We start from the raw sequence: 24,993 nt of genomic DNA, 5'->3' as shown, positions 1-24,993 counted from the left end.
TAGGCACTCTTGATTCCGTTTATAATGAGACAGCCCCGGGCCTGGGGGAGGGGGGGCTGGGTTCATGGCTTGTGGTGTGCGTGATAAGCATGTTGTTCCAACAAAAGAAGGGTTTTCATCCCACTGCCTTTGCAGGGCCACTGGGGGTTACAGGACAGGACCCGCGTGAGCAAGCATTGTGAACTCCAAAGGCTGTCAGGGGTCATTCGTTATTCTGGTCACTCCCTCACCCCTACTCGGTGTGGTGGCCCAGAGTGGGGCAGTCTAATGGGTGCTTTCTTCTCTTGATGCGAAGTGGCTGGTTTGGAGATATATGTCCACACGGGGCCCCTGGAGGACAGCACAGGGCACTGGACAGTGAGATGCCAACCCTGGGTTCCAGCTGTGAGGTCCGTGCCAGGGCCTGAGAACCTGCTTCCTCCCCAGCACGCCTACAGAGTGGATACACAGGGCATCTTCCACCTGCACAAACTGATGTGCAAATGCTCTTCGGTGCTCTCGCAATTTAAAAACAATGTAAAGGCATGGGCTGAGCGAAGGTGACTTTCGTGTGTTCTCGGTCAGCAGGGATGTGGTGGTAGAGGGTGAGAGTTAGTGAAATTGACTATGGGTGAACAAACCCTCCGTAAAAAGGGTGAGGTGATGAGATTCTGACACAGGCCACCACATGGATGAACCTGGAGGACATGATGCTAAGTGAAATCAGCCAGACACAAAAGGACAAATACAGCGTATGATCCCAGTTGCATGAGGTAATACATGAGGTAATGAATTTGCTAGAAGAGGCAAATTCATCAGGACGAAGAGTAGATTAGAGGTCACCAGGAGCCAAAGGGAGGGGAAAGAGGAGTTAGTGTTTAATGAGAACAGAATTTCAAGGTGGGAAGATGAAAGGGTTCGAGGGATGGGTGGTGGTGATCACTGAACAGCACTGTGAAGGTGCTTAATGCCATCCAAGTGTATACGGAGAGATGGTTAAAGTGGTAAGTTTCGTGCTATGTATATTTTATCGCCACAGCAGAAATCCACCCTTTCCCACTGGAAAGAAGGAGGTGAGGTGAGGCGGGTGGTGGGGGTGCAGGGATGGAGAGCCCACTCAGCGAGGCTTTGATGGGAGAAGCATTCTAGAGAAGGGGGTCTAGTCCGGCAGGCTGCCTGGCCCTGCCACTTCCGGCTGACTGGCAGGCTGAGAAGATGCCTTCAGGGCTCCCTGCCTCCGCTCCCTGAGGGAACTAGGGGAACCACCATGGGTGACCCGTCACCTCTGGTCAGCGTTCCATCTGTTTGAGGCATCACCAGGGTAGTGAGGGTCCTCAGCTTCAGTCATGGTCTCCTTCCTTCTGGAAGGCCCAGGGGAGTTGGGTGGGCTGTGAGGGCCCACCAGCTCTAGTCAGGTTGCCACAGAAGAAGCGTGGCCAACATCACAGCCAGGTGGCAAAAGGGGAGCCTTGCTCTCCTGGGACCCGCGTGCCAGGCCCTCACGGGCCCCAAAGCCTGGGGTGTCTGCAGCCCCTCCTTGCCTTCTGACTCACTGTTCAAACCCACCAGCCCTTCTGACAGAGCTGGAAACAGGCACCAAGCCCTCCAGAAGCTATTTTTAGGGTTCATCTGTTCTTTTTGATTTCTCCTCTAGATGCCATATTTTCCCACCCCCAGATCTGAAAGAGCTAAAGATTCTGGAAATCATTCATTGCTCCCCCTCTCCAGGTGCTCTCCCTCTGGCCGGACCGCTGAGCTTGTAAGCAGTGCCTTCGCCCCCACCTTCTCGTACCGTTCCCTCCCTCCTTCTTTCTGCATCCCTACCCTTACCCTCTGGCCCCCAGCGCCACAGGCAGCATGGAAAGCAGGTTGTTTGTCTGACATCATCTTCCACTCCCTGGCCTGCTAAGAGTTACTCACTCAGGCAATCCCTGCTCCACCAGCGGAGACTGTCCAATTGCCAAGCAACCCCCTGTCAGCCAATCACAGAGCTCAGAGGTGATGTCATGGCGAGAGCGAGCAGTGGTGCTGATGTGGAGAGAAGCCCAGGGTACCACTAATCGAGGGAGTGAGGAAGGAAGCACCTCGCCTGAACAGGACCGCAGGTAAGTATGAATGGAATGCAAATTCTTTGAGGCTTTTCAGACAAAAGAAAAAATTATTAGCAGCTGCAGGGAGGAGGAGCGAGGGGCCTGGCGCCCTTTGTGTTGCCTTTTGGTTTCATTCAATCAATGAAACTTTGTGAAATCCTGGCAGAAATGGGGTGAGGTGAAAAGAATGGGGCTACCCCAAGGGGCAAGGGTGGGCTACAGGCAGTCCTTCTGTTCCAGAGCTCGGAGGACAGGTGCGAATTGCCAGGGTTTCTTTTGGGTCAGATGTCCATGGTGAGTTCTTTCTGCATAAAAATGTTTTGTTGCTTTGGGAGAAAGGTTTTGTTCAGAGTCCGGCTTCCCTTGGAGCTGGCTCTGACCCATGATTTGTTTCAGGCTAGAAGCTGCTTTGTGTTTTACATTTCCTTTCTCAGCCACAGTTTTTCTTGGCTCCCTTTCCCCTGTGTATCATCCTTTTCTTTCTCCTCTGTCTGCACTGGGTTACTTTTTGCTCTTGGTTCTAAGGATTCAATGAGATCACCACCTCTTCCTGGCTCCGCCTCGCCCTGAGGTCAACCCATCCTACCTGGGCAGGGCCGGCTGGCTGTCGGGCTACAAACTGCGGGAACCCACAAGTGCCACGCCCTGGTCCCCGCTGGTGGCTGAGCGAGGCCACTCCTCACTCAACCCACCGCCCTCGCCTGGAGTTTAGGCACTGCCCTCTTCTCATCCAGGGGACCAGGACCTGGATCCGCTGTCCAGTGGCCAGCCTTGTCCCCACGTGGCAGTGCTTTGTTTCATTCCTCCCAGGAAGACACAGTCAGGTGTGGAGGGGTCCCATTGTCCTGAAAAAAGGCAGGTGCCCAGAATCCCTTGGGGGGCTCAGAATATTGAGGTAGCTTGAGTCCAAACACCCTGGGCAGGAATACCCTCGTGTCTCAAGACCAAGAGAACAGTGGGCGGGGATGGCCAGCGGTGGCCCGCTGGAGTCCTGCGGGGTGGGTGGCAGACTGAGAGAGAATGTGGGAGAATCTGTCTCTCCTGACGCTGAGCCCCTCTCTAGGGGGAGGAAATCTCTCCCACAGGCAGGGAGTCAGGGTGCTAGGGGGAATGAGATCATCCTTCTGTTGAGGAGATAATCATAGTGCTGGAGAGAGTGGTGAGGAAGCAGAGGGCCAAGGTCTGATTAGCAGCTCCACTGAGCAAAGCTAGAGTCTCCAGAGACTCTGCCCTGTCCTCTAGGGCCAGCCAGCCCCCTCCTCTCAAGCATGCCCCAAGCCCCCACCTTGCTGCTAGGAACTCCTTGAAACCCACTTGTCACCAGCACCAGAACACCTGTCAGCAGGTCCCAGACCTTCTGTGATCCCCGGCTCCACCTGGCCCACTCCTGGAACAAGTTTGGAGTGGACGGGGATCTTTAACTGCTAAATGGATTCACCACAGAGCATTGTAGAGAGTGAGCTCCCCATCACTGAGGGCATTCAAACAGAAGTTCGATGATCACCCAGGAGATTGGTTATAGAGATTTCTGCATTGTGTTGGAGACTGGGCTAGATTAGTGTTTTTCAAACTGCTGATGGGATCCATTAGTGGACTGTGAAATCAAATTTGGGGGTTGTAACTGATATATATATTTTTCAAATAAAATGGAGTTAGAGTAGAAAAAAAGTCAAAACACATTCCATATAGTAGAGTAAATATTTCCTATGCCATTTTTTAATGATGTGTTTTTAGTTATATAAATATTTGTAAATAAATTGTTTATAAACATATTTAATAAATGTCATATTTATAAATAAATACACCCATATTTACGTCTATATTTTAGTTATGTGTATATTTATGTGTATCCACGTAGATGTATCAATGACTATATGTGTGTGTATATGTCAGTATTAGGACATATACATGCTGGCTCATGATATAAAATGAAGTTCTTTATTGTCGGTCCCAGTAAGAAAAAAACATTGGCTAAGGGACCCTTATGACCTTTTCTAAGACTATAAGCCTATGGATAATTCTTACTAGACTATGAACTTCTTTTGAACATTTTTTTTTTAATTTGGTAAAATACACATAACATGAAATTTACCACTTTAGCCATTTTTACGTCGTGTTGACTATATTCCCATTGTCGTGCTGCCGTCACCACCATCCATCCCCGAAACTGTTTTTATCTGTCCAAATTGAAACTCTGTCCCCGTTGAACACTAACTCTTCATTCTCCCCTCCCCCCAGCCCCTGGCAACCCCCATTCTATTTCCTGTCTCTGTGAAGTTGACCATTCTAGGTACTTTATATAAGTGGAATCACACAGTATTTGTCTTTTTATGACTGGCTTCTTTCACTTAGCATAATGTCCTCAAGATTCACCCATATTGTAGACTGTGAACTTCTTGATTAAAAAAAAATTTTTTTTTAACATTTATTTATTTTTGAGAGAGAGAAAGAGAGCGACAGAGTGTGAACAGGGCAGAGGCAGAGACAGAGAGGGAGACACAGAATCCAAAGCAGGCTCCAGGCTCTGAGCTGTCAGCACAGAGCCCGACGCGGGGCTTGAACCCACGAACTGTGAGATCACGATCTGAGCCGAAGGACTGTGACCTTCTTTTTTTTTTTTTTTTTTTTTAAAAAAAAAAATTTTTTTTTTAACGTTTATTTATTTTTGACACAGAGAGAGAGCATGAATGGGGGAGGGTCAGAGAGAGGGAAACACAGAATCTGAAACAGGCTCCAGGCTCTGAGCTGTCAGCACAGAGCCCGACGTGGGGCTCGAACTCACAGACCGCGAGACCATGACCTGAGCCGAAGTCGGCCACTTAACCAACTGAGCCACCCAGGTGCCCCAGGACTGTGACCTTCTTGAAAGGAGAACTATCTTGTTCAAACATGTCCCTATGACCATATACAATATCAAGTGTCCAAAATCCAAGTACTGTGTTTAAGTGGAAAAACTATCTCTTTAGGAGATCCTGTGTTCTAAAGGACCCATCAAAAATGGAAAAAATCTGTCCTTCCTGAGCAGAGTGTTGAACAGACATATTATTGGCTGGTGGGGTGGTGGGAGTGTCTTGCATTTTTTGGCTTAATATCTAGATTTCCTTTTGACTCAGTAAAAGAAATCCAAGGGCCAAGCACAGTTGCTGCTTCTCTCATCCGACTAGGCCATTTAAACCACATTTGCCCTGTGGGACATGAGTGGGCTGACTGATGAGGTTTAAAGTAGGACAATAAAGATTGATAAACTGAGATCCAGAGTAAGGTGTGACAGATAGGGAGGCAGAAAAGGAAGGGAAGAGAGAGAAGAGAGAAGGACCGAGTGTTTATATTAAACCAATCACATAGAAAGAACAGGAAAATTCAAATCTTCTGTGCTGTTGATTTTATTTTCTTTTATTTTTTAAAGTTTATGCATTTATTTTGAGAGAGAGAGAGAGAGAGAGAGTGGGGAAGGGGCACAGAGAGAGGGAGACAGAGAGAATCCCAAGCAGGCTCTAACATGAGGCTCGATCCCATGAACCGTGAGATTATGATCTGAGCTGAAACCAAGCATCGGACGCTCAACCAACTGAGCCACCCAGGCGTCCCTGTGCTGTTGATTTTAAATAATTGGATATTTTCAAAATCAAAATCCTAATCCAAGAAAGGCTTAATTTTTCCTGAACCCTTAAGATCCTTTCTCCAGACCCTTTGATATCTTTGTTTTATTTCCCACTTACCTGGAGACTATCATTTGCAGACACAGAATTCCCAGAGATTTTGAAATGACAGGTAGGTAGAGCTGAGACCTTTATTTGGGGAGAGGGATAGGAATTTGGGGAAAAATGATGAAACATGCAAAATGTAATTTTTATAATGCTCTGTAGAGAAACAAACTCTACCCCGCTTTTTTTTTGGCTTGGCTAATAAACATTCATCATGTATGATTGAATTTGCTTATTAAGTTAGAATTTGCTATATTTGGAGATGTGATAGACTGGAAAAATGTTACTTTGTGTGTTTTTCTTTGAGGAAGAGTAAGGACAAAGAAAATCTCTTCTGATATTTTAAAAAACATTTTCTAGGTTTTTACATTTTTAGTTCCACTAGGAAGACAGGAAAATACACAGATAATGGGTACATTACCCCTGCCTCCCCATACACATCTATCCTTTCCCCCTTCCTTCTCTCATGCTCACTGGTCTTTTCTATCCATTAAAACTGATCACCGCTGTGCGTCCATTCCCTTAGGGTCCTCTGTCAGAGGTAGGTGGTGGGAAGCAAGAGGACAGAACAGATTTAAAGGAACAGGGGTCTGGGGTGGTTGACTGACCTAATTTATGGCAAGGCACAGGCAACCGGGAGTTCAGAGAACAAACCAGAGACTGTGAATCCAGAGAAAGGAGCCGAGTGCAGGCGACAGGGTGAAAGACCCAGCGGGCAAGGGGGGACAGATGCAGAGTTCCAGTGGATCATTTGGGTGTCAGTGCCCTGAAATGCGAACCAGGTAGAAAGCAAGGTTGAAACACAGAATGTGGAAGCACTAACACAACTTGACTATTGATCCCGGGATAGGTTTGTCTGTCTTCTGCATCTGCCATCAAACAGATATGTAAGGACTCAGTAGGTACTCCACAAACCCTTCTTGAAAAATATATTACCCCGGAAGTAGTCTCGGTAGCCAAAATTTTTTTTTTATCAAATTAAAGAACCCAAATACAAAAAAGATATGACATTGCTAATGGTTACCATGAAAGAAAGCACTAGAATTTAGAGCCTTTGTCTCAATATAATCAACGCATTTACAAAGCTGAATGCAAATGTCGAATATCTTAAGGCCAAGGAATGTGTCTATTAAATTTATCATTATATATACATGTATATTGTCTTAGCATCTCCCATAGTGCATATAGTAGGTTCTCAATGAATGTTTGTTAAATGAATAATTTAAGAAGGAAATCATTAATAATAATCCAGAACTGAAAACACAGTCACTGTGACAAAATCAGAAATTTTGTAGGGAAGGAAATTAAAGTATGCAAAACTCTCATCTCTCACGAAGAAAAACGTTAGATACTGTTTTCTCCTTAAAGTAATAAAATATAGATAGAAATGATTTTAACTTAAAGATCAAACACAAGATGTGAAACATACAAAGCATTGGGGAAGAATGAAAGAATAATGAAAACAAGAATAATATTACCAAAGGTGAGACTGTCCCTTGATTATAGGCTAAATGTAGGTTGGGAACCTGACTCTCTGTTCCTCCTACTTAATCTTGGGAAAGGCACCGAACCTCTTGGGGCTTCTGTCTCTTCATCTGAAAAGGGTGGGCAATGCTAGCGATCTCCAGGGCTCCTCCCATCTAAGGGCAGAGAGCTTGCCCCCTGGGAATGTCTACAAATCTATTGCTTGTTCTCTGCTGATGTGAAAATGATTTAATTTATTACACTTGGTAGGTCATGTGTATGCATTTTAACAGGACTTTTTTTTTCCTCATAAAAGGCTTTTTATTCCTTCATTTTCTAGCTTGAACATTTCTTAAAAATTTTATTTATTTACTTATTTATGTATTTATTTATTTATTTCCAAGTTAGTTAGCATATAATGTAATAATGATTTCAGGGGTAGATTCCAGTGATTCATCCCCTATTTAACAGGACTTTCGAAGACATTGCCTGATGCAAGAGACAACTTAGTAGTGAGAATTTTAAGCCCTGGGGCTGCCCATGGTGGGAAGGCAGATGTGGGGCCCAGGAGCCTTTGTGTGCCCTTCATCCACATGCCCTAGGCAATCATCCGTCTTACATTTTCTCTTGGCCTTGGATATGAGGAAGTACCATGGAGCTTTGATGTAAGAAGACACTAGTTCAAATCCCATCTTTATCATTTTCTGCTTGTATGACTTTAGGCAAATCAAGTAATTCACCTGAATTGATCATCAGTGAAATGGGTATAATAGTACCTATTTTATAGGATTTGGAGAGAATGCAATGATAAAATATATATGTCCAGATTGCAACCATGTAAAAATAATGGACATTAGGAAAAAAAAAAACAAACAACTAGAAGGAAGTGCCAACAGGAAAAAGTAGCAACCTGGCAGGGATTTCTTTTCGTTTCTCTGTCACACAGATGTTTCAAACTAGGATTTTAATATGCTTATAATTAAAACATTACATATAAAATGTACATATACAGATATACTCAATTGAAAATGTCTGATAAACTGTAAAGTACTCCAAAATATTGCTATTGGTGTCACTAGGACTCAGATTACAAGAGTTTCTTCCATATGCTGATGCTTCCAAGTAATCTGAGTCCAGGGTCTCTCATGGTACCTGGGTCGCAATGCTCTGCACTCCACCCAGAGACCCTGAATGGAAGTCCATGCCCTGGAACTTTGCTTCTGTTTTTTGTCTTTCCTTTTTTTTTTTTTTTAATATAATTTATTGTCAAGTTGGCTAACATACAGTGTATACAGTGTGCTCTTCGTGTTGGGGGTAGTTTCCCTTGATTCATCGCTAACATACAACATCCAGTGCTCATTCCAACAAGTGCCCTCTTCAATGCCCATCACCCATTTTCCCCTCTCCCCTGCCATCAACCCTCAGTTTGTTCTCTGTATTTAAGAGTGTATTATGGTTTGCCTCCCTCCCTCTCTGTTTGAAACTATTTTTTCCCCTTCCCTTCCCCCATGGTCTTCTGTTAAGTTTCTCAGGTTCTACATATGAGTGAAAACATGGTATCTGTCTTTCTCTGACTGACTTATCTCACTTAGCACGAGTGAGTTCCATCTAGTTCTTCTAGTTCCACGTTGCTGCAAATGGCAGGATTTTATTCTTTCTCCTTGCCAAGTAGTATTCCATTGTATGTAGAAACCACATCTTCTTTATCCGTTTATCAGTTGATGGACACTTAGACTCTTTCCATTGGAACTTTGCTTCTAGTATGTTGATTCTTCTGTAGGTGTTGAATGGAAAATAAAAGCAGCCCAGAAAGTGCTATCACTGTTAATTATTTGGGACTCATTTCCCCAGACTTAACTTTCCTTCTCTGGCTTGCCTCCCAATGTAGCTATAACAACTAGGAGGGGTTCCTCAGACTTAGGCCTCCAGAGGTGTGCACTTGTCAACAGGTGACTCCTCCTTATTTCCTAGAAGCACAACCGAAGCTGTATTTCTGAGTCCGTTAGGTACTGTCTGGAAGTTGCTCCTGACCATGGTTCCCACCTCTCCTATTCTTGATCCCCTTAGAAGCAACCCAAGTGAAGGTGGTGTTCAGGTAAGCGCCAGCTCCCCAATGCCAGCTAATTACACACTGTTGTGCCTGTCCAGTGTCCTGTGGATCTCACCGGCCCAGTCTTGACCTGTGCTCTAATATCTGCTCCTTCTGCCTTTATAACTGCTGGAGAATTGCTGAAGACCCGCGGAGCATCTGCAGAACTTCCAGAGGCCCCGAATTCTCACCCAAGGGACCTGTTTCACATTTTCATCACCAAAAACCCCCGTGGTTACTTTAGGACCCGGCTGAGTGTTTGGCACAGAATTAAATAGTCAATAAATAATGTGGAAAGAATGAACCACATTCATGAAAAAAATAATTTCTCTCTCTCTCTCTTTGTTAACCTAGATATGGCTTTCGGTCAGAGTCTTCTGATCAGCCCAAAATAACCAGGGGCACTGTGCAGAGATGATATGATTTTGTGACATTGAGGTAGTTTGTGCAGCTTATTTCCAGCACACGCATAACTTTGGTAGGACTAGTGATTGGGACAGATCTAAAGAGCCACCTCCCTGTTCTGCCTGTGTTAGAAGACCTGGATCAGAGCTCACTGCATCCACTCCACAGTCCCTCTATTGTCTCTGAACACCCCTGCCCCGGACCACTCTATTCAAACCACTTGGATGTGTTAGCTTCCTATGCTTCAAAAATAGTCCTCATAAGATTTGACACATCCTGAAGGCCTTATCTGGGCATTCCTTGCAGTAACAAACAAAATGCTGGCTCACTTGGTCAGTGGACAGTCAGAGTTGCCTTGGGAGTTCTGGCATGTGCCCAATAAATAGCCATGTGGCACTAGAGACTTTGGTGCTCTTGTCTATCAGCTCCTGGTCACCAACTGCATTATAGAAACCCTGGGAGCAGGGGTCACCATTTTTGGTCATGTAGAAAAGTTCTTCTGCATCCCTTTCTCTTCCCTATCTCTGCTGTTCTGGTGGTCCCCAAGTGAGCTTTTCCCTCACATCCTCGTGGTTGGGAGGAGGGAAAGGATCAGTATGAATGGTGAGGGCAAACACTTGGACCCTGGTCCCATCTTGGCCATCAACTCAGTGTGATCTCAGAATCTCTGATCTCTAGGAAGAGCATCTGGGCACTTTGGAAGGGACAGTTGCTGGTTGTGTGGGAATCTTATGTGCAGTTCAGGGTGTTGGTTTACGTGGCCTCTGCCCACTAACAGCCACCTCTAGTCTAGTGACCACCAAAAAGTCCCACATATATTCCTGGGAGTGGGCTGCCCTCATTGAGACCCTCTGGCTAGTGATCACCAGTTCAGTCCCCTCCATCGCTGACATTCTGATATTCTAGGAAAAAACTGGGGGTTCTGATCTCTTCACTTTGGACACCTTGCCCCCCACTGTGCCACATGAGATCCCCTTCAGTCAACAGCCTTAATTTCTAGACCTTCTCTCTCAGCCACCCTCACTGCCAGTCAAAATGTACTCATTCTGCGTCTTACCTTTTCATGGCCTGGGTCTCTGCTCGATGGGGTTACCGCTAACTTATTATCTACCAGTTACGTTAATGGTTCAGTCCATCAACAAAAACGTGTGATCACTTTTTCATACATAGACGCTTAGATGCTGGCACTGGAGTAAATGTACAGGTCAGTTTGCAAATGAGAAAACAGTGCTGGGTGGAATGCAAACAGTCCAAGGTGTTACTGGTTCTAGGCAGTTCCTCACCATTTTGTGCCTAGTCCTGGCTTCCAAACTTCTTCTCCTAATCTTTCCCTCAAGCTGATGTTGCCAGAAGAATCTATTTTTGCATGAGTAGCAGCTAATGGCAGAGATGGGCTTTAGGATGACAATCCCAGCTCTGCCCTTAACTACCTGTAGGACTTGGTGTCATTAACCTGACTCTGCCGAGCTTCAAGTGCCTCCTTACAAATAACCTCAGGGAATAACTTGAGATAACGCTTGTGAATTTTCTGGTACAAGCAGGTGTTCAAGATGGGGTAGCTATTATTATTGCTATTATCATCAGCATTACCATTTCCTCTCTCTCTCTCTTCTTATTCAAACGATGAGGGCAGTGCCTTCCTACTGAATAGAATATAAAGTACAAATGCTTCTTCTAGCCTGGAGGTCTCTGATCTTCCCACTGCTATTCTTGGTCCCAATGAGTCTTGCATGCAGCCCAGCAGGTCCTCTGTGTTCCCCCCAAAATCCAGTCTGCACGCCCACACACTGTCAAGTTCTGAAGCCATGGCAGCGAGAGAAGCACCTGCAGAATCTGAATTGCAGCATAACCCAGCACACTCTCACTTTTGCCATTGGAAGCTTGAGTCCCCTCTCTAGGGGCTTTGCTGGATCAATAACTGATAGCCCCAGGGTGGGGCTGCCCAGGGAGGCCCTGCCTCTTGACCAGCCGTCTGCACCCATCAAGAATGCTTGGGAGTGAGCGCGGGGCAAGAGTCAGGAGGCCACTGTCGTGGGTTCTGGTTCTGTGCTATTGGCTGAGTGAGTGTGAGTCATCTACCTTCGGTTGGGGACCGCTTTGATCTTTGCTATGGCTGGATACAGTCATTGTCCTGGTCTTTCCTAGGACTGGGGAGGCCTGGGACTGGCCTTCGCCATAACAGAAAACACACAAAGAGCCTCTGGGAGGGCTAGAGGTTTGCCTCAGTGCAGAGATTTTTTTTTGCCTTACGATGCTCTGATGTGTGATGTTTCAGATAGGATTTCCCCCCATGGGACTGACTCATGTCTACTCTGGCCTCTATTGTCTCTCTTTTAAATGTTATTTATTTTTGAGAGACAGAGAGTGAGTTGGGGAGGTGCAGAGAGAGAGGGAGACAGAGGATCTAAAGCGGGCTCTGTGCTGACAGCAGAGAGCCTAATGTGGGGCTAGAACTCATATACTTTGAGATCATGACCTGAGCTGAAGTCAGACCCTCAACTGACTGAGCCACCCAGGTGCTCCTGGCCCCTATTGTCTTTTAATCTTCATATTGCCTCCCTGAATTCCTGGCATTTTGTCCTCTGTAAACTTGAGCAATAACATCTCTTAACGCCCTTCTCTGGCAGTTCTAGGACAAGCCTGGTGGCCCCATTGCAGTGCAGATGTTTTGCTGTGGCCTGACAACATAACCCAAGCCACCATGCCGTTTAACAGATTCCCAGCATTGTGAGAAGCTTGTAGGGACCAGGCCAAGGCTGGTTTGTGGGCCCTCGGGTTGATTGGATGTATCCAGGAGAATGGCCTGAGATGTTGGTGTCTAAGATGGGAGAACAGAGGCCAAAGGGCCATTCTGAAGGGCCTCCAGGCTACGGGTTAGCATAACCAGATCTTCCAAGTGGTGTGCATCCAATCTGGGTCTAACCCACCAGCCAACTTGGAGATGTCACGTAGCCGGGCTAAGTGCTGGGGAGGCAGGTATGACCCACCCCATTCGACTCTGATGCTCCCTGTTAATTAGGGGCAAAGTCAGGCTCCCTCCTGTGGCTGCCACCACACAATGGCTTGGGACCTATTTTCACCACTGGCTTCTCTAGAAGAGTCTAGGCCCTCCCCTCTGCCCCCTTCTATCCTTTCTCAGAATGTCCCGTGGGCAGCAACATCTTTTGGGTCTTGAATGCAATAGAAATGTCACGACTATGGCATGAGGATTTCTAGTGGCCCCGTGTACCTGTAGGTGCACCTGTAGGTGCAAATATACAAACTATCTTAAGGAACAAATTGGCTGTGTATAAACACTGGTAGTTGAGATAAGGTGGAAGAATCATGGGTCTGAGCCCTGGTTCTGCCACTTACTGCATGTATTAGTTTCCTGCAGTTGCCGTAACAAATTGCCACAAACTTATGACTTGAAACAACACAAATTAATTCTTTCACCGTTCTGGTGTGCAGAAGTCCAAGGTGTCATTCTCCCATAAGACCTTAGGAGAGGGAACTTTTGTGTCTCTTCCAGCTTCTGGTGGCTTGTGTATGCATCGATCCAATCTCTGCCTCCCTCTTCGAATGGCCTCTCCCCTCTGTGTGTCCCTTATAAGGACTCTTGTTATTACATTTGACGCCACCTGGATAATACAGGATGATCTGACCTCAAAGTCCTTCACTTAATTAAATCCGCAGAGACCCTTTCCAAATAAATCCACGTTCCTGAGTTGCAGGGGTTAGGACGAGGACGTATCTTATTGGGAGACACCATTCAACCCACCCCACTGAGTAGCCTTGGAAATGTCACTTACCCTTTCTGAGCCTCAATTTCCACACCTATAAAACAGGGATGATAATCTTTACATCATAAGGCTCTTATGAAAATTAAAATGAAAGCATTTGCCACATGGTAGATGCTCTATAAATACATATTTTTGATTATGTGGGCCCCAGTCCTGTGAAACACAGAGCTTTCAGTTACAGCTCCCTTGGCTATGCATGCCTCTGCCCATCTTTGGAGTGTCTCCTGTTCCCTGCCCTGGTCTTCCTTCTTGGCCTCTCTGACCTTTGTTCTCTACCTGGTTCTTCATGCTTCTATAACTCCCAGCACAATATCTTCCCAAGAAGTGTGGAAAGCACTCACTCATATTTGTAATTAAACCGTACCTTCAGGCCAGATCGGCTTTCCCTGAGTCTCCAGGACCATGGAGGACCTGGCCGCTAGCATCCAGTCCCTCCTCTGGCCAAAAGGGAAGAGCTCACAAGTCAGAAGAGCTGGGTCCCAGAGCCAGTGCTACCACCAAGTAGCTGTGTGACCTTAACCAAGAGTCTCAGTTTCTCTAAGCCTCAGGTTCTTCATCTGAAAGTAAGCTGATGATTCCTGTCTTGTTAACTCAGCCTCAAGCGAACATTAATTGGGATAATGTGGGTGACGGCAGTTGTCATCTGTGCTCCAAGGCTGGAGGGCCTTGATCATCATTCCCAGCTTAGGCTGAGGGGCGCAGTCCCTGGTTCCAGGCACCCACCTTTAGAGAAAAAGCCCAGTTCAGTCCCCCTTCTTTCTCAGAGTCCCTTCTCTGCCTCACTTCACTTATTTGGACCCCTACGTCAGATCCATTACCTAGGTTAAAATCTGATGAGGCTCCCTCTCCTGGCAAGGACCCTCTCACCCTCCCAGTCACCTCATCAATCAGCCCAGTCGTGGGCTGAGATTGTGTGGAATGGAGCCTCATGACCAGGGATGTCCCCTCCAAGCCCTGTTCAGGGACCCACTGGTACTGTCAGGATCAGCTTGACTCTGAGTAAAGAGGCCTATTGTGCTGCACGGCGAAGGGGGCGGTGCATGGCAGGGCCCCTGGCTCCAAAGAACATGAAGTTGCTGGAGGGAAATTAGTGCTTCTGACCTTGTTTCAGAGCTTTGACCAGAGCCGGTTGACCTGGCTTCCAGTTGCTGTGTTTTTAACTCTCTAACTGCATGACCCCGAGCAACCCACATAAACCCTCTGAACCTCTGTTTCCTCATCTTCAAATGGCAATGACAGTCCTTAACTGCAGGGATGGTGAGGACCAGAGAGGTAGTGACTCTGAAGCAGGTGTGTGGGGGCTGGTGGCCACCCTGATGGAAAAGGACGAAAGGAAACACGTTTATTAAGTACCTCCTTTTTGCTGGATGCTGTATATATGCATTTCTCATTTAATGTGTGCAATTTGAGGTCAAGTCTGTGTTGGAGTCCACATGGGTCTGGCCTAAAGCTGAGCCCGCTGCTCCTGTTGGTGCCCCTGCCCACCCCCAGCCAGTACAGACCCCAGTCCCCATTGGGAATATGCCTCATTAAGGAAGGAAAGTGACTCTGAATCAATCTCAGAGTCCTTTGCCTTGTGAGGATGCAGGCAGGGAAGCTGTTGGCTCATGCCGCCCTGGCACAGTGCCCACTGAGGGTGGCTGTGTTAGTCGGCATTCTCCAGAGAAACAGAACCAATAGGATGCATACAGAAAGAGATTTATTGTGATGGATTGCTCACGCGGTTATGGAGGCTGAGAAACCCCACGATCAGCTGCCGACAAGCTGGGGACCCAGGAAAGCTGGGGGCAGAACTCCAGCCCAAGTCTGAAGGCCAGAGAACCGGAGCTCTCGCGTCTGAGGGCAGGAGAAGACGGATGTCCAGCATAAGCAGAGAGAGCGAATTCGCTCTTTCTCCGCCCTCTGTTCTGTTCAGGCCCTCAACAGATTGAGCGAGGCCCACCCACACTGGGGAGGGTCATCTTTACTCAGCCTATCCACTCAAATACTAACCTGTCCCTGAGAGGGGGTGTTCCTGAGACATCCAGAAATAATGCTCACCAGCTATCTGGGCATCCCTTAGTCCAGTCACGTGGATACAAAAATTAACCACCACAGTGGCCAAGGATCAAGGGTTCCCCATGATGGCTACTTACTGCTGGCTACTCCTCATTCCCTTGCATAGCAGCCTTCAGTAGACGTCTGTCCCCTACTGTCCCTGACCTTCTCCCTCCCTGCTTCTCTTGTTTCACCTCCCCCCTCCTCTTTCACACTCTCTGGTCAACCATAGACGTAGAGATTTCTCACCACACTCCCCCACCTCCAGCTTATGGCTCCCTTAGCACAGTGCCCTCCAGGCTTAATTCCGACTCATAAGTTAAGACTCAATGCAGGTGCTGCTAACACCCGGGGTCCCTTGCTGGCTCCCCAGGCCTCGTGCTGAGCATGAAGCCCCATCTCTGTGCTCCCACAATAATCCTGCGTGCAGATTTCCATCTCTGTACCAACTGCATTGTGATGACGTTATTCCTTAATAATATTTGTCTCTTCTCATAGTTGGTCTTAAACGGGGTCAGGGAGTGTTTGGTGGGTAGTGAGCGAGAGGCCATGTGAACTAGGATTTTGACAGCCTCTGTCCAATGCCCTCTCACCCCCTATCAGAATGGGCTGGGAGGGGGAATAGGGAGAAATTCAGGACACAGAGTTATTTTGTGAAAACCTCCCAAGCGATTCTGACTTAAGATTTGTCTCTCACCTCAGCCTTTGCTTTGGCCCAGCCACTGAGCCGCACAGAGACAAATGAACAGCTCTTGACATGTACAGTTTTGGGAAATCCATGTCTGATGCTCGGGGGGGCTTGAGACTAGAAAGCCAATTATGAAGCTATCCTTAGTGCCCGGAAACTGAACTTGTTTGCGGTAATATGGAAGAGGGGGGTCTGTGTTTGGGAAAGGGAGAGTGGGTGTGTAGAGGTCCTGGAGGTGGGGCCAGACCAGGTGCATCCTGGGATTCCCTCCCCAGTTGTGCAAAGACCTTTCTTATGCGAATAACCTGTCAGTGGGAACATGCTCTCTTTCTCAGATTTGTGACAGCGTCCTGAGCTGGTGACAGACCTACTCTGTGACTTTCAGCCAGATTCAGCCCTCACATTCCTGAAAACATGACCCTCGCCGGTAGGTACAAAAACTGTCTATGCAGCGGGGCACCGTAGGGCAGGGTGTTTCTGTACACACATGTATGTGCTTACCTAGACACAGAGAAGGGTAAAAGACTGACAGAAAGTATACCCCAGGATTAAAAGGCGTTATCTCTAGATGGTGGGTGGGATCACAGCTGAGCTTTTCTTTCTTTTTTTTTTTTTTAATTTTTTTTTTTAACGTTTAGTTATTTTTGAGACAAAAAGAGACAGAGCATGAACGGGGGAGGGGCGGAGAGAGAGGGAGACACAGAATCTGAAACGGGCTGCAGGCTCTGAGCGGTCAGCACAGAGCCTGACGCGGGGCTCGAGCTCACGGACCGCGAGATCATGACCTGAGCTGAAGTCGGACACTTAACTGACTGAGCCATCCAGGCGCCCCAGAGCTTTTCTTTTACTCATCTGTGCGTGTTTTAAAAACTTTTTACAATGCACACGTATTATTTTCACACTGGATTATGCTTTCAACAAGTAAAAGGAAAGAAGAAGGAGAGTGCTTGGGCACCACACTGGGTTTAGCTGAGAACTGAGAGGGCCTGAGCATGTGGAGCTTAAAACAAGGTGCACTGGCCCCAGGGTAGTGGGGGGACAGGCAGGATCACAGGCCGGGGCCAGGGCAATAGTGGGCTGGACTTGACCATATCAGCTCTAACTTGTGACCTCTTGGCTTTCAAATCCTCTCCTGACACAAAGAGACTAGACGGTGGGGGTGCCTTTATGGGCACCGGCACCTGTGCTGGGAAGGTCAGAGAAGGCTCACAGCCTGACCTTGCCACCCAGGGAGAGGCAAGACCAGAGGGATGGCGGTGTGCATCTTTACCATTCAGAGAAGCACTGCTGAGTACTTGGACTAAAATGGAGCGTGAATTTCCTGCATCTCGGAGCAAAGTAAATGGAATATTCTGGGCAAGTGTGAGGAGACAGAGAACTAGGTCCAGGGCGCCAGGTTGGGGTTTGTGGTCTTTACCTGAGGGCATTCTGCATTCGGTACTAAGAAGGGAAACAATGTACTCAGGAGAAGATGGGGTCATCTGGGTGCTCTGGAAGGGTCAGGTTCTAAGGGTCTAAGGGTCACCTGTCTAAGGTGGACAGAAGTGGATCTGAATCACACACAGGAATCCTAAAATGGGCCGCTCAGGGCAAAGGGAGCTGAATCCCCAGGCAAGGGGTAGATTTGGGTGGTTTAGGTGCCGCTGTGGAGCCTGGTGACCCCTGGCTGCTCAGGCACCCAGACTCACACGGAGGCTGACTCAGGAGACTAGGAGGGAGTCACCACCTTCTGCCGGTGTTTCTGCAGCCTACAAAGAGAAGATGAAGGAGCTCCCACTGGTGTCCTTGTTCTGCTCCTGTTTTCTGGCCGATCCTCTGAATAAATCATCCTATAAATACGAAGGTAAGTGAGGGCCACAGTTGAGGGTGTAGCTTGTGGAGGATTCCTGGGCTTGTATCCACGAGTAGCACGCTCCTGTCCCAATTTTATGAAACTCTCCTCCCCGTATCAAGTTTTCTTTCCCAGAGCCAGTAAAACCACTGCAGCTGATTCTGAGGGTCTAAGCATCAGGAAAAGGCTGGTGTGGGGCTGCAGCCGGGGGGACTAGGTAGCAGCTGAAGGTGAATCAGGCCCTCTGCCTCCTGATCTTATCTTTTCTTCATTCATTTAACAAACGGATGCTGTGGAAGATGCCGCGGTGAGGCAGTCAGAGATTCTGCCCTTGGGGAACACCTAGAATAGAAGATGAGTGCAAACCACTGGATTCCACAGTTGATAGGTCTCCTTAGTGAATGGTGGAGATGCTCTGACGGAGTCCAGAGCGGGGGCGAACGAGAGGACTTCCCCCTGCAGCCAGCCAAGGAGGTTGTGCGGTAGCCATGTTGCCTGGGACCTGTGACAGGGTCCCAGGACACTGGCAGGGGGCACTGAGTGGCCACATTCTGCTCAGGGAGGGGTGGGGAGCAGGTCACCTCTTAATTTCCGTGGGATTAAAAGGAAGGGACAGGTTTGTTTTGGAAACGAGAGATGGGAGTGCTTGGGTTACCTGAGATTGTTTTTTCTGTCTAGGCTGGTGTGGGAGACAGTGTAGGAGGAAAGATCAAAGCCAGCGGAAAGACAGTGCTGACTGGAGAGAAAGAAGAGAGCAGGGTAGGAGGGAGCAGGGGAGAGGTGGCAATAGGCTGAGCCATCAGACTGGTAGTGGGACGAGGAGTGGATGGGTGGTGGGTGGTGGGCAAATGAACCACTGGCTGCCGCTGAGGACAATTTGAGCAAGAGCTCAACGACGGTAGGAGCCTGTGGCAGAAACAAAAGTGAAAGCAGTTGCTACGGCCATTATTAGAAACCGAGATGCCTGGGACCTCTACTCTTGGAGCCTGAGCCCTTGCCATGGCTACCAGCCCCTTCAGCCCCATTCACCTTAGATGCCTAGTTCAGGACCAACCCAGAACTGATTGCCTTGGGGACCCTAGAGCTCCCATATACGTGTGCATGTGTGCATGCTTTTGGGGCACCAATCTAGTTTACAGGGGGTGAGCAGCCCCTTTTATTGCTTTCTTTAGCAGACACAGTGGACCTGAACTGGTGTGTAATTTCCGACATGGAAGTCATTGAGCTGAACAAATGTACCTCGGGCCAGTCCTTTGAAGTCATCCTGAAGCCACCTTCCTTCGATGGGGTCCCCGAGTTCAATGCCTCCCTACCCAGGCGGCGAGACCCATCACTGGAAGAGATCCAGAAGAAACTAGAAGCAGCTGAGGAGCGAAGAAAGGTAAGTGCTGTCCTTTCTTTCCTCTATCTCAGCATGAGGGGAGGGACTTAGAGAAGACAGGTGGTGGCCCTGAGCTGAGGTCAGGTCACCACCAACATACAAATATTTCAGCAGTGCCTCCCATGGATAGGGCAGAGAATGGAACAACCATTGAGGGAAACAAAGAAGTGAGGTACCTAGTCTCTAGGAGCTTACAGTTTGGTTAGAGGGATAAGGCACTGAATTACATATGCCCAAGAGATGGCCTTATATGCACACTGACAAGAGGAAGACATCGGCAAACACTAACGATTTAGGGAAAGGCTAAACAATTAAAGAAAAGGATCCTTAACTGGGGAAAGGGTAAGAAGGTCATGGTGTGGTATATTTCACCCCCTTGTGTGCCTTCCATGTTTCCTATTGATTCCTCTGACCCATCTTTATGGAAGCTCTTCATATTTTTTTTTGTAAATGTTTATTTATTATTTTTGAGAGAGAGAGAGTGCAAGCAGGGGAGGGGCGGAGAGCGAGGGGGACAGAGGATCTGAAGTGGGCTCTGTGCTGTCAGCACAGAACCTGACGTGAGGCTCAAACTCACGAACCGTGAAATCATGACCTGAGCTGAAGTCAGACACTCAACCTACTGAGCCACCCAGGTGCCCCATAAGCTTTTCGACTTTGAAGGAGAAAATAATCTTCTCCCTTGAATTCCTATAGCATTTCCTCTCTACCTCTTAGGGCATATGTCACATGCTAGTCTGGGTTAGACTTATATGTATGTCTTATCTCTAGTAGACTTTTTTCTTCCCCAAGTTGTTAGGATAGTGCTTGGCACTTGGTATATCATCATTTAATATTTGTGAAGGAAGGAGGGAGGGAAGGAAGGAACGAAGGAAGGAGGGAGGGAGGGAAGGAAGGAGGGAAGGAAGGAAGGAAGGAAGGCAAGAAGGCAATGAGAAAAAGAACTGAGGGTATGGTGGGAGAATCCAGAGTGTCTCAGCTTCCTGCCAATGTGCCATGCTCAGGGAGGCGTCTGTTCTGGGTGTGCAAATCTTAAGTGATGGTGGTGAAAATTCACCCTGGTATGCTCACTTTCAAGGGCCTCTCTCTCCTTTTTGTGCTTCCTTAGTACCAGGAAGCTGAGCTCCTGAAACACCTAGCAGAGAAACGAGAACACGAGCGGGAGGTGATCCAAAAAGCCATTGAGGAAAACAACAATTTCATCAAGATGGCTAAGGAAAAACTGGCCCAGAAGATGGAATCCAATAAGGAAAACCGGGAGGCCCATCTTGCTGCCATGTTGGAACGGCTGCAAGAGAAGGTAAGTGGTCTTGGAGAGAGAAGAGATTACTGGAAACTCTCTTCTTTCCATGGCAAGTATAAAGGGCCTACATATTATTTTAGGCATCAAACAGCCTCAGGTAGGAAAGGGGTGTTTCTGTTAGGTTGGATCCTTAGAGAGTTCCAAGGAATGTTCTGGGAAGTCGTAGGCAAGAAACATGAGCCAAGCTTTGGAATTCTGTGGGGGCTATGATGCACAGCTACACAATTGAAGTTTCTCATTGTCTTAGGGAGATGAGACCTCTTATCTTCTAGAGGAACCCTGTGTGATGCAAGGGAGTAAGGACAAATAAGCAGTTGTACATTCCCGGCTTCATCCTTCAATGAACTGATTCGATTTAATGCAAGATGATGATTTGGGCTCTTGGCTCTAAGCCAAGGGCATGATAAGCTGGGTTGACCATTGAGCAGGAAACCTGATTCTCTCCAAACCTCTTGATATGGACTGAGTGAGTCACGGGTCTTTCCAATATTCTGCCTTTTGTCAATACACCAAATGGTGTCACCTACATAGGAGAAACGTGAGAGACTGGGATTGGTCCCACGTGTCAGCAGAGTAACAGCCCGTTCTGCTGAGAACATGTTGGCCTCATTTCCTGAGTCTCCAGGCTGCCCCAGTTTCTCCTGCAGCTCCTGGGAGAGCTCCAGCTCTGTGTTTTATTTCCAGGAGCCGCCTGCTGCGCGGTGACTCCCGGGACCCGATCGGTGGCCTCGTCCCATGGTGAGCAGCGTGGTCCCCACTCTTTTCCTGCCCATCCACCTAGAGTCTCAGGCCCTTGGCAACAGCTACTAGAAAGATCGGTTTCTTCACAGGGGATCTGAATGTTGCGTAGGCCCTGCTTCTGGCCAGCATGTGGCAACCCTTCCACTCTCACGCTCCACCCTCTTAGGGGAAGTAAGGCCTCCACCAAGTATCAGATGGGAGGGAAGTGATCTGGGTCTGATTTCAGGCTTCCCCAGTTACTGAGGGCTGGCTAGGAACAAACTCTTGCAGGAAAAAACAAAAACAAAACAAAAACCTGGGATTGCGATAAAATGGGGCGTTGGCTCTCAGGCCAAACCCAAAAGAAATCATTGAAGCTAGAGCCACGATATGGTATTTAAACAATGGCAAAAACACGTTTACTTTTCATACCCCTATCCCCACAGCAAATCCATGAGGTAAGCACAACAGTGTTATCCTTATTTAATTGATGGGCAAACCATGTCAGAGAAGGTCAAATAACTTGGCTAGGGTCACACAGACACTAAGCAGTGCAGCTGGGACCAGAACCCGGTTCTCTGGGTACCATAAACCTAGGGGACTCTTTCAACCCCTATTTCGGGGGGATCAGTCCACAATCATCCTGTTTTCCCTTTGGCCAGAGAGGGGACCATTGGAAGCCAAAGAAAAGGAGCCCAGAAATCTAGGGTTCTCCCCAGAGAGCTCACCTGAGTGGAGGTAGATTCTGAGGGGAAGAGATTGAGAAGGTCCCCACTCTGGTGTAATAGCTACGGAGGTGAGGTAAGACTTCAAGAAGCAAAATGTCAGAGTAAGAATCTGAGTGGGCATCACTCTTTTGGGATCGTGACCCCATTCACTCTTGGTCACTGATGGAGGCAGGAGGTGGAATGAGAGATAGATGTATGACTTCTGCCCTGCCCCAAGCCAATGCTTTGTGTCAGTTTCTGTGTGGATCACTGACCATCTGCAACAGATTCACCTGGTGTTAAGTTTAAAGCTACAGATCCTTGGGCCCTACCTCAGACCTACGGACACTGGCTCTCTAGGAATGGTGCCCGAGGACCCGGCGGTGTCACAAATTCCTTAGGTCATGCTGATTATGGGGTGAGGTTGAGAACCACTGTCCTAGACACACCACTACCCACACTTTTCCTAGGGCCACGGAAATTTCTAGGGCCTCTTCAGGGATGGATTCATAGTTTAAGATATATCCTGAATTCCTGGACTGATTTAGTGGGCCTACTCCAGGCTGATTTTTGATATGTGGATATGATGATGTCTGGATGATTGCCAAGGTCTGGTAGAGACAATATTTACTGAGCACCCGCCTTGTACGAGGTGCTCTAGGAAGAATGGGGAAATACAAAGAAGAAAAAGGTGTGCTCCTTGCCTGCAAGAAAGATACCGTTCAATAGGGGACCCAGGCAGATGTACAACGAGCGGTGACAGAAGGCAGGCCACGAGGTGCCCTGGAGGTGAACACTAAAGTCACAGAATTCTAGAGGTAAAAGGAGCTTTCCGTTCATGGCCCTCTTTAAAAACCAGGTTGCTGAGGCCTGATCGGTGACGTGATTGGTCAAGGTCACATAGCTGATGGGTCTTTGAAGTCAGATCCCATCTTTTGGCTATTATGCTGTGAGGCAAAGAGGGTTCTCATACCCCACTTGTGAGAGAGTCCACTTTCTGGAGTTGGGTGACATTTCCAAAAATTCTTCCGTCAATTCATACCTTAAGAGCCCTCATCTTTCACCAAAGGGCTTAAGAAAACAACTTGCATGGAGGGAGGGGAAGGACAGAAGTGAAGGCAGTGGTCACGTTGCAAGTGTTGGGCGGGGCGGGGGGGGGGGGCACTTGTAATGAGGCCTGGCCGTAATGCCACATGCTCCTCTCGCATAGTGACACCGAGCTGCTTCTCACACTGAGTCAAGCAATGCACTGAGTGCGAGCTCAGGACGGCCAGGTGAAGGAGGGAGAGGTGGGTGGGCTCTGGGGTTGCTGGGATGTGGGTTCCCCGTGGGAGGTTGGCCCCAGTCAACGAGCTCCCCGGGGCCGAACCAGTGGGCTCGCTCACCTGCCTCCTGCCAGTCTCACCTGCCACCTTCTGCCCCTTCTCAGGACGTCTTTGCAGACTTTGCTCTTCACTTCCTGTGGCGGCAATTCTTTACTTTGTGTTCTCTTTCCCCTGGCTTCCCTTTATCCCCTTATCCCGGGGGAAGCCTGTGTGACCTGCCCTTTTCGCTCCCTTCCTTCTCAGGACAAGCACGCGGAAGAGGTGCGGAAAAACAAGGAGCTGAAGGAAGAGGCCTCCAGGTAAAGCCCAGAGGCCAAAGAAGTTTCCAGAACAGCCGGACAGCTCCAGCAGCTCCGCAGTTCCCGAGGCAGCCTCGTCCGCCGCGGGCTGCTCTCCCAGCACTGGGGTTTGGGGGGGAGGGGGGTGGCCAGGGGTGTTTCCTCTGCTTTTGGTGTTTGTACATGTAAAGAATTGACCAGTGAAGCCATCCTATTTGTTTCCGGGGAACAATGATGGGGTGGGAGAGGGGAGAGAAGGAGAGAACTTGGGAAAGAAGATGGAGAAGGACTCACGGACATTGCAACCCTGCCCACCGCAGACTCAGGTCAAGTCCTTGGCTTTTCTTCGCGGTGAATGTCCAGGCACCATGTTGAGGGAGGCTGCAAACGGGGCAGAGTCCGGGGTGGGGCAGCGGCTGCAGGGCCCTGCGGGGGAAGCCCAGGGAGAGGGTGGGGGGCCCCCGGACGTGTTGCTTCCGCCCTGCAACAGGTGGGATGAGGTCCGAGTGTGTGTGTGTTAACCATCATCTTTTGATCATCATGACCAATGAAATATTTACTCCAGGTCTCCCGTTCTTTATTTCCTGAATTTGTCCTTTCAGTGACTGACAAAATATTCTTGAATTTGGTTTCCACCCATCAGGGGGCAGCTGCCTCTTTTGTTCCTGAGTTTGACCATCAGAGCATCTGAGAGGTGCTGGGGGAGGTGGGTTAAACATGCCAGACTTTGGCATAATTAAAGAGTTCGTTTTTTGCTTTTCTCCTCCCCCTCCCCTCCCCTCCTCCCTCCCTCCCCTCCCCTCCCCTCCCACCTCCTCCATTTCTTCCTCCTCTTCTCCTCCTCCTCCTTCCTCTTCTCCTCCTTCTCCTCCTCCTCCTCTGTCGTCATCTTCTTCCTCTTCTTCTTCTTCTTCCCCCTTTGTGGATTGTCCATTATTGGATTGAATTCACTGAATTGATGAGGAAAGAAATTCCATCTTGCCCGCTATGGGTTGACATTTGAATGGTCCCTGACATCATCCTAAGAAAGAAGTTCTCCTCACTTTGGGGGTGTGGGATTCTAGGTGGTCACAAAAAGTGAGCAAGAAAATTAAATGTCTGTTAGTGGAAAGCAGAGGGATCATTTCAGAGCCAGCATTCACCTTATCCAGAACACTAAACCATGAGCAAGAAAGGGGTCTCCCTCCCCTTCTTCCCTGCAAATAAGGGC

The 24,993-nt window shown here is 48.2% G+C and overlaps 1 protein-coding gene across 4 annotated transcripts; it reads left to right on the top strand.

The window, feature by feature from the left end:
- Positions 1-1,928: 1,928 nt before the first annotated feature.
- On the top strand, positions 1,929-24,515 carry STMN4 (stathmin 4). Of its 4 annotated transcripts, XM_015070174.3 has the most exons (8): positions 1,929-2,084; positions 16,574-16,665; positions 17,986-18,081; positions 18,748-18,828; positions 19,242-19,450; positions 20,559-20,750; positions 21,438-21,491; positions 23,749-23,901. In XM_015070174.3, the coding sequence occupies exons 2-7, from the start codon at positions 16,653-16,655 to the stop codon at positions 21,456-21,458; spliced, it is 612 nt and encodes a 203-aa protein (XP_014925660.1). In that variant the 5' UTR covers positions 1,929-2,084; positions 16,574-16,652; the 3' UTR covers positions 21,459-21,491; positions 23,749-23,901. The 4 variants fall into 4 exon arrangements, with proteins under 4 accessions (XP_014925660.1, XP_014925659.1, XP_014925662.1 ...); XM_015070173.3 differs by lacking the exon at positions 21,438-21,491 and having other exon boundaries at positions 1,931-2,084; positions 23,749-24,515; XM_015070176.3 differs by lacking the exon at positions 18,748-18,828 and having other exon boundaries at positions 1,931-2,084; positions 23,749-23,899.
- The last annotated feature ends 478 nt before the right edge of the window (positions 24,516-24,993 follow it).

The sequence above is a fragment of the Acinonyx jubatus genome, chromosome B1 (genome assembly GCF_027475565.1).
Source record: "Acinonyx jubatus isolate Ajub_Pintada_27869175 chromosome B1, VMU_Ajub_asm_v1.0, whole genome shotgun sequence".
In the NCBI taxonomy this organism is placed as follows: Eukaryota; Metazoa; Chordata; class Mammalia; order Carnivora; family Felidae; genus Acinonyx; species Acinonyx jubatus.
Note: the sequence above shows the minus strand (reverse complement) of the source record. Positions and strands in the feature narration are given on the sequence as shown.

What these genes read in the sequence shown, in the direction of transcription:
- STMN4 (XM_015070173.3), top strand. An exon ending in ATCATCCTATAAATACGAAG is followed by an intron (nt 18,082 to 18,747) that starts GTAAGTGAGGGC and finishes TTTTCTGTCTAG; the next exon opens with GCTGGTGTGGGAGACAGTGT. An exon ending in CAGCTGAGGAGCGAAGAAAG is followed by an intron (nt 19,451 to 20,558) that starts GTAAGTGCTGTC and finishes GTGCTTCCTTAG; the next exon opens with TACCAGGAAGCTGAGCTCCT.